The sequence below is a fragment of the Perissodus microlepis genome, chromosome 20, assembly GCF_051167445.1.
Source record: "Perissodus microlepis isolate ML-2025 ecotype Zambia chromosome 20, ASM5116744v1, whole genome shotgun sequence".
NCBI lineage: Eukaryota > Metazoa > Chordata > Actinopteri > Cichliformes > Cichlidae > Perissodus > Perissodus microlepis.
Window position 1 is genome coordinate 32,978,406 of NC_140480.1, and position 14,076 is coordinate 32,992,481.

Here is a 14,076-nt window from a genome sequence, read left to right on the forward strand (position 1 = left end):
CATTTTATTTAATTTTCAACATGTAAACGACTCAGGCCAACCATCCAATCTCCTTGTGATTGTTCAGATCTGGGCACAGTAGGCTTGTGTCATTGATCCTTATCTTGGTATTTAGCACACAAAAAGGTCTTTAGAAACCTGGACCTTTTCTGTTCTAATAATCACAGTAATATTACATCTACTTATCATCCTGTCTGCCTTATGCTAGTGTCGAAACATGCCAGGCAGCTATGTGAAACATTGAGGGGACCCAAAGATGTTCCTTCACCTTCCTTCGGGGGACATTAAGTCCCATACGGTGAATCACATTTTAGTGTGAGCGCTTGGTTATAAGTCCAGTTAAGTGATGAAAACAGGTCTGTGTGTGTGTTACCTCCATGTTGCTGACTCGTCCCTCCTGGAAGGAGCAGTCCTGCAGGTTGTTGGTGCAGATGTGACGATATTTACACCAATGACACGGAAACTCACTGCTGACACAGGAAGTGCACCTGAGAGAGGAAAGAGAGAAAAGTTCTGAGTGGTCGAGCACAACCAGCAAGAATTTATGAGTTCATTACCGAAGAGACACATGAGATAATTAGGTTAGAGGTGTTTAAGGCTTACGAGTTGAGCACAGAGCAGTTGTAGTAGATGAGGTTTGTGGTGATGAACTGGTGTCCAGTCTCTGTGGAGCGAAGGCTGAGCTGCACCACTCGTTTCGCTCCTGAAATTAACAGCATAACAACATCCTTCTTAATACTTAGTTCATAGTGATCAATATAATGGCGCGTTACACTGAAGCTGACATGATTACAAAACATTAAATGTGATAACAGAGAAAAACGAGAAGGCAAAAGAAACAAGTTCAGAATAAGCGGGAGTGTGTATACTTGTTTTTCTGCTGTTTGGGGACTTGCATTAGCACAATCTCAGAATGGGGACTTTTTGGGTCCCCAAAAGGCAAAACACTGAATTTTAGGGTTAGGCTGATGTTAGATTAAAGTAAGGTTAAGAGAAAAGTAGGGTTAGGTTAAAGTGAGGGTAAAGTTAAAGGTCAAATTTCCAGAACACGACAGGACAGTAAGGAAAGGTGATGTGCTCTGAATTCACTGAAGCATGAATTTGTGTGTGTTTCTTACCAAAGGAGTGTGTCTGTGCTGGAAGGTCCCTCAGTGATGGTGACATACACATCACCTGACCTTTGGCCCGCACCTCTCCGGGGGCATTACTCAGGTCCTCAAACACACAGGTAACCCCACCAGACAGCGCAGGGACGTTCTGCACCTGAATGGTTAACTGGACACCAACAGACACTCGATCACTAAAAGTAAAGTTCTTATTTACACTTCAGAAAGGTTTCTATTCACAGCTGTTGCATGAACAGGAGTTCAAACAGCTGGACTAAAGAATAAATCCACTGACTTTCAGGTAAAATCAGCAGATTGTAATGGGAATTCTGACGGAGAGTATTTTATGTAATTAAGAAAATAATGGTTCATACCTGCATTGCCGGGGAGGTGACAGACATGCTGCTCGGGGAAACAGAGATGTTGACGCACTGGTCCAGTTGTGTATTAAAGTGCTGAGGCTCCTCCCACTTGTCACATGCTTCCTGTCTGGAACACCTGCAGGAGAGTGAAAAGTAACCAAGGGATTAACATTGACGGAAGAAGCCACTTGGACGAGTGATGAAACGCAAATCAGCTTTTTGAGGTTAACATCTGCTAAACATGTACATTATTTAGTGCTGTTGACTGACACAAGCGTAGCTCTGAACCTCAGACTGGACCTTACAGCGGTTCGCTTTTTTGCAGCTTTCCATCAGTAATCATCTTCAGATCTTAATTCTTTAAATATACTTTCTTCTCATTCGCCCTTTCAGATCAAGTCTAGTTTACAAATGTGTGTTTCTGAGGATCATGTAAATGATTTTGATTGTGCTAACTTATTGTCAGTTACTTTATAAAATTCACATTAGTAGCTCATAACTTCCTTTATTAAATTATCCATCCATCCATCCATCCATCCATTTTCTTCCGCTTTATCCGGGGCCGGGTCGCGGGGGCAGCAGCCGAAGCAGAGAAGCCCAGACCTCCCTCTCCCCAGCCACTTCCTCCAGCTTATCCGGGGGAACACCAAGGCGTTCCCAGGCCAGCCGAGAGATATAATCTCTCCAGCGTGTCCTGGGTCTGCCCCGGGGCCTCCTCCCGGAGGGACATGACTGGAAAACAGCGCCCAGGAGGCATCCTTGTCAGATGCCCGAACCACCTCCGCTGGCTCCTTTCGATGTGGAGGAGCAGCGGCTCTACTCTGAGCCCCTCCTGGATGGCTGAACTTCTCTCCCTATCTCTAAGGGAGAGGCCGGCCACCCTTCGGGGGAAGCCCATTTCCGCTGCTTGTATCCGCGATCTCGTTCTTTCGGTCACTACCCACAGCTCGTGACCATAGGTGAGGGTAGGGACGTAGATCAACCGGTAAATTGAGAGCTTCGCTTTTAGACTCAGCTCTCTCTTCACCACAACAGACCGGCGCAGCGTCCGCATCACTGCGGCCGCAGCACCAATCAGTCTGTCGATCTCCCGCTCCCTTCTCCCATCACTCGTGAACAAGACCCCGAGATACTTAAACGCCTCCACTTGGGGCAGGGTCTCGTCCCTGACCCGGAGTGGGCACTCCACCCTTTTCCGGCTGAGAACCATGGCCTCAGATTTGGAGGTGCTGATTCCCACTGCTTCACACTCGGCTGCCAACCATTCCAAGGCAAGCTGGAGGCCATCACCTGATGAAGGCAACAGAACCACAGAACCACAACAGAACGAGTCCGACTTATTGCCGGCTATGCAGACCAAGCTCTTGCAACGGTCGTATAAGGACCGAATGGTCCGTAGCAATGGGCCAGACACCCCGTACTCCCGGAGCACTCCCCACAGGACCCCCTGAGGGACACAGTTGAATGCCCTCTCCAAGACCACAAAACACATGTAGACTGGTTGGGCAAACTCCCATGCGCCCTCGAGTATCCTAGAGAGGATAAAGAGCTGGTCCAGTGTAATCTGTATCCGAGATTCGACTAGCGGACGAACTCTCTTCTCCAGCACCCTGGCATAGACTTTCCCAGGGAGGCTGAGGAGTGTGATTCCCCTGTAGTTGGAACACACCCTCCGGCCCCTTTCTTAAAGATGGGGACCACCACCCCGGTGTGCCAGTCCAGGGGCACTTTATTAAATTAACTACTTAAATTAAATTAAATACTTTATTAAATTAATTAATCTTTAATCTTTTAGCACTTTAACATCTTTTGTGTGCAAATGTGATGTAATTTATAAATAAAACTTCATGATACTAAAAACATTTTACTTTGTCTTTAAACGCACAATTTTAAAACTTATGTAAATTTCATGCTATGATTATTTACTTTAACTCTTCTAATTTTTTTATATCACATTTTTAGATATAAACATTTTTTTATATCTAACTTCTTTATGACATTTTTTTTCTTTGTTGTTAATTTATTACTATTACATTTAGTTAACTCTATATTTTTAAAAGGGTTGTGACTATTAACCTAAAATCAGCTGACAGAGGAATACACTGGTGGACGACAGGATCTGTCAAACTAAAAAAAAAAGATGGAAAACATCTTTTCTATTTGTTGAATTTCACTAGTAAAATTAAAGTGAGTGGTGAGTGACACTGGCATCGTGGGATTTCAGGTGGAGTTGGAGCAGGAAACAGTCGGAGGTAAAGCTTGGTGTCTGCAGAGAGCAGCAGCTCCAACATATGCAGCGCCACACAGCATAGACAGCAGCCTGCAGTAATGATCTGTTTACTTCTAATTAACAACAGATGGACAGAATGAGTGAGGGAGCGTGAGGAGGAGAGGAGATGAAAAGCAGAGAGGACCACAAAGATTGTACATTTACAGTTAAAATCATCCGTTTGATGAACTGAATAAGTCACAGTTTGCTTTTCTGCTCTTTTCCTTTCACACTGCGAACCAGACACCAGACATCACTCTTTAAAGTAGTGGAGCCTGTACCTGGCCTTGGAGGCAAAACTCGGGGTAAAAAAGGTTCAAAAAGGAGACTTCCCATTGAGCTAGCTTATTAAAGTTGCTCAGATATTTTTTTTCATCCACTCAGACCTTCTCTTGTCTGAACAGTCAGAGATTTTAGAAAGAAACTTAAAACTATAAAAGTGAGGGCGACATGTCTTCATGTCACACTGGGAGATGGGTTTACGCACAAAGATGTCCTGCTGCAACATATCTAGAAGCTTCAGCATAAAAACAAGCTGTGTTTTGTTCTCTGTAGTTCACTGCCAGTCAGAGGCTTTTACTTTGAAGGGGGAGCTAACTGATGACAATCCAAAGAGGAACTTCCTCCACCTGCTTGGATGCTGAACATCAAACATCGTGATGAGAGAGACTGTGTGAACCATTTATAGAAGCATTAATGATGCCTCATGGGAGCGTGCGCGCGCACACGCACACACACGCGCACGCACGCGCACGCGCACACACACACACGCACTTTCTCTGTTCAGTACTTTTATTTCTCTAATTTATGTCCTGTTTCTCTTCTCATGTTTGAAATACAGAGACTGGCTTTAAACTTAAACATGTATTCTTATGTATTGGAGAGGAAGTGGTTACTGTAGTTGATTCACTGCCATTTGCTTTAATCAGTTACCAAAAAAAAAAACAATTAACAGTTTCAATTCTTTTAGAGCAAATAGAACAAAAAAGCATAAAATGTTTGCGGACGCTGGCATCACAAAAGAAAAAAAACTGCTGCTTTTTGGATGCAAAATTAATGTTTGAAGGTTTTTGGACCCAAAGAAATTGAGATATTCCAAGGATTTTGTAGAGCAAATAATTAAAAAAAATAGCAGTTTTTTCTTTTGCTTGCTTTAATAAAATAACTTAAAATGTCTAAAGAGTCAAGATCTTCATTTGACCTCATCAGCCACAACATTAAAACCTGTGCTGGTCTCATTAATGGCACTGAAAATAATTTCCTACCATTCAAAAGACTGACTTCACAGACATCTGGGTATCAGACACTAAGATCTTACATGCTTTGAGTCCTGGAAGTAGCAAAAGCATCTCTGTGGATTGTTTTTACACCACATCTCATAGATGTTTTGGCTAAGACCACCTAAAACTCTGCCATGTTCACCAAATCATTTCTGAGATATCTGTAGTGTGGTGGGGTGCATCATGTCACTTAGATACTACTAAATATATTACTAAATACAGCTGCTGAAGATTAGGGAGATCACACCATAAGATAAAAGAAAAAACAGTTATTGACTTGAAAAGTGAAAAGTACAATGCAAACGTTTTTCAGACCAAAACCCAGTTTGCACCGGTTTGGTGTGTTAGTAAATCTGACCCTTAGTGCTAAACAAGAGATTAAAACAATTACTTAAAGTTCATTCACAAAAACTAAAGCACCAACGTCTTTGATCATCTGTACCATCGTTATCAGCCACTTAGGCCATTAAAAATGATCTAACATAAAGTGAAGAGCTCCATTTTTGTGACTTACAGTCGTGGATGAGGTCTAGCATTGGCCTTCAGCTGTTTGTGTTGGTCACCTGTCTGTCAGTTATCCAGGTGAATGAGTGGAAAAACACAAACTCTACACAAAGTCCTAAACTGTATTTTGTACCAGGCTCTAAATGTGCTTGTTAATGCTGTTGCAGCAGGACTAAACGCAGATTGACTTTTGGAGACAGCCTCATGCAGCCACTTCAAGTTTTCGACACTTTGGCATTAGCTTAATTTCTCAGTTGGCCCTTGGGTCATACATGTCGAAATCACATCTACATGGATGCCAGGAAGCAACGTTTCATAGCATAACATTAAACTGAGCATCACATTCCTCTGCTGTCTTCACTTTTCACAACAATGAACAACGATTGACTTTAGTTGGCAAAAAATTAAAACAGAAAGAGATCTCCAACATCTGCTGCAACCAGATGCTGGGGTGGGTGTAAAAGAGGAAAGCAGGAGAAGGAGCACACACCTGGCTGTGCACAGAATCTCAAAGAAACTGTGATTCATGAGACCAGACCCTCGGCTGTAGCCGCTTTAGGCCGTAGACACGGGGTCACGATGGCTACTCAAGAGACCGTTCTGCAGGTATGCAACTCCAGATGCAGCAAGCTGTGAAGCATTGTATGTTCCGACACCTTTCATCAGACCAAGCACTAAACGGTTCACATTACAGTAACGTAATGAGCTTTCAGCCACCATGACCTTGTCAATGGTTCACTGGTTCTCTTTCCTTGGACCACTTTTGTAGGTACTAACTACTGCACCCCACGGACTGCGTTAAAGGCCTGCCATCTAACCATCACAATTTAACCCTCGGCAAAGTAGCTCTGATCCTCACACAACCATTTTTTTCTGATTGTTCACTTCCTGCATTATTTAAGTCTCACCCCTTCATAGGCGCTTGGAAGGAGACAATCAATGCTATTTACTTCTCTCGGTGCTTTTACCAGCGCACAGACTGTTACTGGGTGCATTTTAAAATGAGAGATGAAGCTGTTATTTTGTTTTAGCAGAAGAAGAGCAGGAGCAGTTCGTTCCTTACTTGTTGAAGAGGACACACCATCCACAGTGAGGGTCTCCTGATCCCAGACAGTCTGAGCAGCTGCTGTACTGCTCACAGCTCTCCACCGGCAGTCTGCTCACCTGAAACAAACATTCACACCAGACATGTGACCAAGTCCACCAACAGTCGTGTTTAAAGCAGAAACATGGGCAGGTACCTGAGAATGAAAACTGGGTTGGTATTTGATATGAATTTGCTAAACTGTTGGATTAAGGCAGGTTTGCATTCAAGTATTTTTTGATTTCAGCATCAGAAAATGTTTCTGAACCTTCTGCTGACTGTTTGTTACTGACGTCAATGTGTAAAAACCGATTTGATATTGATTTAGGTGATTGTATGACCGCAACATGAGACATTACTGAAACTGTTCCTACAGCACACATTTGTGTGTGTGAGTGTGTGAGTGAGTGTGACGGGTATTATCTCATTGTGGTTTAGTGGGTTTCTGCTAATATTAACAGCCAGAGAAAGCAGCACAGTCCCTTGACTTTGTGAACTCTGTGTGTGTGAGCGTGTATTTATATCTTTGTGAAGACCAAAAATTGGAAGTTTACTATACTTGCGGGGACAAAAATCCTGGTCCCCACAGGTTTGAAGGCATTTTGAGACTCAAAATGTGGTTTTAGTGACAGGGTTAGGGTAAAGGTCAGAGTTAGGCACTCATTTTTCATGGTTAGGGTTAGGGGCTAGGGAAAGCATTATGTCAATTAGATGGCCCCACGTGTGTGTGTGTGTGTGTGTGTGTAAAACTGGGACATGGATATGTGAAGCAGGGACATTTTCAGAAAATTAGGACATTTTGGGGCAAGCCAAGTGTGGACTCATTGTTTGCAAATGTGGGACATTATTATGAATCTGGGGGAAAATTTGTGGCAGTTTTTTGAGAGAAGGAACCTTTTTGAAAAATGGGCATACATGGATGTAAATTTATTATATCTGAAGACTATAAGGACATTTTTGCAGAATGGGGACACTACTACAAAAAGTGTGAACAATTCAAAGAGTGAAGAGAATTTCTTTTAAAGTGGGGACCTTTTTCAAGTTCTTATCTTAAATGTGTAACGAGGGACAGTTACGTCATCACGCTGTTCTTAGAAGTTGCTTCCATGTCTTTAGATTAGATTTCTGTTAAGTGGGGACGTTTTCTGAAGGTGGGGATTTTTTTGTTCATGTGTTTTTGAGGCTTGAATGTTCAACAATTTTATTTCCTGTGTGATTTGGTCTCAAACTGTATATCAGTTTTTTAGGCAGCTGAAAAAAAATTGGCTAAATTTTTTTTTTCCTAGAAAAACTTTTTTTTTTCCCCCAAAAACATTTGGTTAGGTCACCAGTGATGCCTTGAATCACTTAATGCCTCTGAAAGCTAACCACACATGAAACATAAGTGAACATAACTGAGCTGCTCGCCATCTCAGTTTAAGATGGAAAACAATGGATGAACTCATTTGTTTGAGACAGTGAAGACAGAGACGGTCAGTTCGGGTCCTCACAAAGACGTAAATACAAGCGTGTGTGTGTCGTATCTTTTACCCAGAAGCCATTGCAGCAGGGAGACAGTAAACACAGTGATAACTCTGTTGGTCTCATTCAGACGTTCACACATGAATACATTCATTGTCTCGCATAGACGGTCCTGTCTCCTCTCTGACCCCATTATCAGGTTGCTCTTAAAGAGACGCTGCTGTTTCCGTCGGACTTCATCTAAAAGCTGCTGACGCCGTGGTTCCCATTCTCATACAGCCCCGTTCACATTGTTTATTCACTGATATGTGGAGTTCAAATCATGCTGACGCAAATGAAATCCAACTGATGAGAAGAAACTCCCGGAACACTTATTTTTATCCTGTGTTCACAATCAGCATATGAACCTGTAATAAACTAGTTATATGCTATAATGCAACGTTGAGCTTGGTAAATGGTAAAGTAAACAAGTTGTGGGTCACAAGACATCGGTTTTCCAACAGGTCAGCCAAAGTCAAATCCATTTAAGGTTTCAGTGGTAGAGAGTTCTTTGTTTCCTTTGTCTGTTGAAGGACCCGGCGCTAAACCTCCACTGGAAATCTGCTGATTTAAAAGTTAAGCAAGTCTTCCAGACTGACAGTCACAAGAATGTCAGATTATTAAATTCAGAACTGTGAACACTTTGTTTGGTATCATCACAGGAATCTGAACAAACAGCACTCAGTGGTCACAAACAGTGACGCTAGAAGTACTGGATATGCTGACCCAGAGTACCTCATGTGTAACTTTCAAGCTCCTGTGGGGTCATTTATTATCACCGCCCCATATTTATATGTATAGTTATAATAAGTGTTTCACAGTATGAATACATCTACTTTTTAAAAAGAAGAAAAACCAAACAGCAATGGGTCGATTGGTGGGGCAAGAGCAACAGACAAATGTGAGGAGGACATTCTCATGTTCTACTTCTAACTGTTGTTGTTTCTGTTTTTACTGGGACTTTTTTTGGGCATCTTGAGTGTCTTGCCCAAAGGCACTTGGACCGGAACACCACCCACCTTCTAACTGGTGGAGAACCCCAGCAATGTGTTGCAGTAAACAAAGAAAAACAGCTTTAAGGCAGACACTCAGTGCCAATAAAAGCACAGCACAGTTGTCAGAGATGAGTTGGGTTTGAATGAAAATGATAAAATATTACATTAAGCCCACCACCAGCCCACCTGCTCAGGAGTGGCAGACTGTGAAAATGCAAACTTCAAACAGAGGTTTTACTTTGAAATGTGTTGATTAAAAACAAGAAGATTTTGTGAGGTTATGGCAAGCCAAGGCATGAGATCATGGATTATCATGAATCATGCAAAGCTACTCTAGGAGACATCAAGAATAAAAATGTGCTGGAAATGAGCAGACTAGGTCCTGTTCAAGTAAACCTCATTTTCATGATATGATCAAAACAGGAAAAAACTCATAAAAGATACTCATGTCCATGGAAACACAGTCGCTGAGACTGTGTGTGTGTGTGTGTGTGTGTGTGTGTGTGTGTGTGTGTGTGTGTGTGTGTGTGTGTGTGTTTTCTTATTTTATTTAATTAAAAAGAATAAAGTCAGGAGTTTTGCTGGGAATCTGCTGATTTAACTCTTACAAGGATCTTTAATTCAGAGATGAATTTCTTTCCAAAAAAACATCCTCTGGAAAACTGCATTTCTCCGTAACACTGAACATAAGGTGGGATGTAGGCAGGATGGTTGCTGTAAGAATGCTAATAACACCAGCAATTCATCTTCCTCTAGATGTGTTTACTCGTGTTTATGTTTATTTAATTCTCGGCACAGCGGCTAAACTGAATCGTGATTAAAACACGGAGCTGAAAACACTGCAGGATGTCAGTCAACACTTTTTTTTTGCTAATGAAATAAGGATTGAAGTGTTTTTAGGTCATGCAAGTGTCTGTTTGGGAATCCTGTCTGCTGTCTGTGAATGCAGCAGCTGCTGCAGGTGTGGCACTGACAGAAACAATCAGTTTGATCGCAAACTGGTCGAGTCTGTCTGCTCGTATGGCAGCCAGCCTGCAGTTCTGATTGGCTGCTGAAAGCTCATGTAAATGTGTGCGAGTGTTTATGTAACACTGCAGTGAAACAGTGTCAGGCAGAGAACGAGCCGAGGACTGCGCCTGTGTCTCTGAATACTAATCAAATACAACTGCACATCTGACCTGTTTGTACTTCAAGTGTTTACACTTCAGGACACTTGGAATGTATACAGGATCTTAAATTATTCTATTCACATACAAAGTCCAGAATAATCACTCTCCATCATCTCTTAAAGACCCCGTAGTATCAAATTATTCCAGTAGGGCAGTTTGCTCTCAGGCTGCGGGCGTACTTGTGGTTCCCAGGATATCTAAAAGTAGAATGGGAGGCAGAGCCTTCGGCCTTCAGGTCTCTCCTCTGTGGAACCAGCTTGGATTCAGGAGTCAGACAGCCTCTCTACTTTCTAGATCAGTCTTTTAACTTTCTATCTTGATAAAGCATTTAGTTATGATTGGATCAGGTGAGTCTGACCTTACACTCCTATAGGCTGAGGCTGCTGAGGGACCTCACATGATGAACTGAGCATTTCTCCTTTTCCAGACAATCCGCCCTTTAAGTCTGACGTCATTAGCTGCTTCCAGGTCCAAACGCCGCTTGAGTAGTTTGGAACCGGAAGCAGGGTTCATACGTCATCACTTAACAACCAGATAACACAGCAGACTGTAGCCAGTCTGGTGTGTTTCAAGCACCAGTATAAATGGAAACAGGACTGTGGTGATGTCACAAGTTTTTCTTTTCACTGATTCTTTTTAAAGTTCTGATGATTTGTATGTTGAGGTTCGTTCTTTACTCCTTTATTCTTTCCTGATCCAAAACGGTCTGCATGTTTTTCCTGTGTGCGCTCTCGCTGACTTCCTCCCACAGACCAAAGATGCACATGTCAGATTGCCCGGAGTCTAAACTCGGTCGTCTGTCTCTCTGTTGAACCATGCAACAAACTGGGGATGTATCCCACCAGTGACTTATGACTCTGAATCCGGTAAGTGGAAGAGGATGGATGGGCATTTCATGGTCCATGCTTTGGAAATCATGGACTAGATAAATAATCAATTTGTTGTTTGGCTGTTTATCACCAGATTATTCTTTCATCAAAAAACATCATGTCAGAAATCCCTTTTAAGAACCAGCTTATTTAACAGTGATATTTTTGTCTTTGATATCTTTATTTATTGAAAACTGCTCATTTACAGTATCGACTGCTCTGTCACAGAAATTATTCATCTTTGCATTTAAAAATGTACTGATTCTGAACATATCAGCAACTTAAAAAATGTGTCTCTATAAAAAACAAATTTTTAATGGAAATCAGCTTATTGAATTGTTTCCTATAACTTTTCTGTTTCTCTTAATCAAAATATATTAAATCAGACCCTGATTGAATTTTTACTTTATCAAAATCACTGATGCCTTGACTGAAGTGATTATTTCATATTGTATTAGGTATTGTGTGAAAAAACTCTTTGACTCCAGAACTACATCATTTAATATTTGTCTGTGTTCATCATGATGGAGAGGAGCTCAGGTCCTGCAGGAGCTGGGACGTTCTGACAGTCGTTTACTGACATCACAGCTCGAAAATGGACAAAGACGAACATTTGTGTGTGTGTGTGTGTGTGTGTGTGTCTCCCCTCAGCTGCACAGGAACTAACAGTTGTTGAACTCGTCTCTGCTTCCTCTCAGTGGTACAATGAGAGTTTTAACATGGGACACACACACACACACACACACACACACACACACCCTCAGAAACACAGTGTGTGTGGTGGCGCCAGCTGAGCGATATTCATATTCTCAGCTTCCTGTCTGCAGATGTTAAAACAACACAATTCATATTTCTCTTTCTGGCAACCACACACACACACACACACACACACACACACACACACACACGTAACCTCCCCTGTAAATGACTGCAGCTCCTCTGATAAACTGACCTGCTGTGTATTTTTTTGGGCTCATTTTCTTATCAAAAAGACAGATTTGTGCTGATTCTCCTCAGTGCAGAATCTTTCCTTTTTTACATCGGCTGCTGGAAGCCCTAATGCAGAACTTCCATTAGGAATGCGCTGATATAATGCTCATAAGGCTTTCTTCTGTGCAGGACTTTGTTCTCTGCAACTTTTGAAAAACCTACGCTAGAAGTTGCATTACAAGAAATTTAAGCCAAATAGTCCGTTGGAAATCTGCCCACTTAATCCTCCTGAGTTCTGTGCAGAGCTTTTCCTGCTTTTCATTAGCTGCTGGAAAGCTTCCATTAGGAATCTGCTGATTTTACACTCAGAAGCTTTCTTCTATATAGAACATGCTTTGCCCCCCAATTAATGACTGGAACCCTTATTGACGAACTAAAAACCAACTCATGAGTCTTTATTGTGTACAGACCTTTTCTTTCTTTTCATTGGCTACTGAAAACCTCGATGCAGAACTTCCATTGAAAATCTGATGATTGAACATTAAACAAAATGCCTTCTTCTGTAGAGCATTTTATTTTTTATATTTATCAGAACTTCCTCTGGAAATCTGCTGATTTAGTTCCATTTACACAGATTTGCTTTTCCTCATCTCATCTATATCAAGCTTTTCTTTGTTTTCATGATTGATTAGAAGATAACTAAATGATTAAAAGTCTTAATGCAGTTGGAAATGTTCCGATCTAGCTTGTTATTTTCATTTTCTTTAGGTTATTTAGTAATTCTATTATACAAGGATAAATTTGTCTGGGTGAGTAAAAGTTCACTAAAATCATTTAGTGGAAATCTTCACAGTTCTGTCCAGCAGAACTTCCATTACAGATCTGCTAATTTAACCCTCAGACGTCGTTCTTCTGTGCAGGATTTTATTTTTCTGAATCAGGGAGAATCTAAGCCAGAACTTTTTGATTTCTGTTAAAATGCAGGTCTTCAGTTATAAATCTGCTGATCAAATTCTTTTGAGCACAAATGTTGTTAGATTAACCCATAAAAAAAAACCATTAATCATGTCAGAGCATCACAACGAAATCTCTGTATAAACATTTAATATGAAATGTTCAGGGTGACCCAAACAAGCCGATCTGGTGTGTCACCATCACGCCAGCTTTGTTTTTTGGGCTGTAAAATTCAAAGAAGAAATAAAAGGGACAAACGAACGGAGAAGAGTCTCGTGACCGTTTCTCTGACTGATCGTGTAAGGGCTCGGCAGGTGTATTTACCTGTCTGTCACTGAGCAGGTAGATGTACTGATGGTCAGGACTGAACACCATGTCTCTCAGGATCGGCTTCCCCTCCACCACAGTCACTGTCTCATACAGCAAAGCGTTCTCGGCCGGCGGCGGGATCCCATCCACGCGGATCTGAAACGAACACAAAAGGAATGACGATCATTAAAAAAATCTACCTGTAAAAACAATAAGAAACGCTAACAAACTGGAAAATCACTCAGGAAGGAGCAAACGGAAACATTCTCCAACTTTTATTTTCAATTTTCAAAGAAAATTATGTCAAAACCTCTGTTAGAATCTCCTCCATTAACACAGAGATTTTTATTATGCAGAAAATTTCTTTCTTTTCTTTATCTAGTCAAAAACCAGAGCCTCCTTTTGAAATACGCTAATTTAACTTTTAATTAGGTCTTCCATACAAAGATGATTTTCTTCATTTAAGAAAAGTCAGACTCGCTTTGAAAATCCGCCAGTTTAACACCCACAAGTCTTTCTATTGAAAATCCAACAATGAATCTAATGATTTACCTTCTGTGCTATTTTGTAGCAGAGATACAGTTTTTTTTAACAAGAACAATGAAGTCTGAACTTCCACTGAAAATCTGAGTTAACTCTTAATTACAGAATTAAAGTGGAGATGCTTTTAAATCCAAAACAACATCAATTACAAACCTAATTTAATCATTTTTCCTTTAAAGAAATATTATTTCTATAATTTATT

The 14,076-nt window shown here is 41.2% G+C and overlaps 1 protein-coding gene across 1 annotated transcript in view; it reads right to left on the reverse strand.

Annotated features, from left to right (window-relative positions):
- The window catches only part of plxna3 (plexin A3), a 148,953-nt gene that overhangs the window by 53,360 nt on the left and 81,517 nt on the right, over positions 1-14,076 (reverse strand). Inside the window, exons 7-12 of the mRNA XM_084917251.1 lie at positions 13,347-13,487; positions 6,585-6,685; positions 1,481-1,604; positions 1,119-1,275; positions 604-703; positions 374-488 (exon numbers count right to left, since the gene is read on the reverse strand). Coding sequence (XP_084773377.1) covers positions 374-488; positions 604-703; positions 1,119-1,275; positions 1,481-1,604; positions 6,585-6,685; positions 13,347-13,487 — 738 coding nt within the window. The remainder of the gene's footprint in view (positions 1-373; positions 489-603; positions 704-1,118; positions 1,276-1,480; positions 1,605-6,584; positions 6,686-13,346; positions 13,488-14,076) is intronic.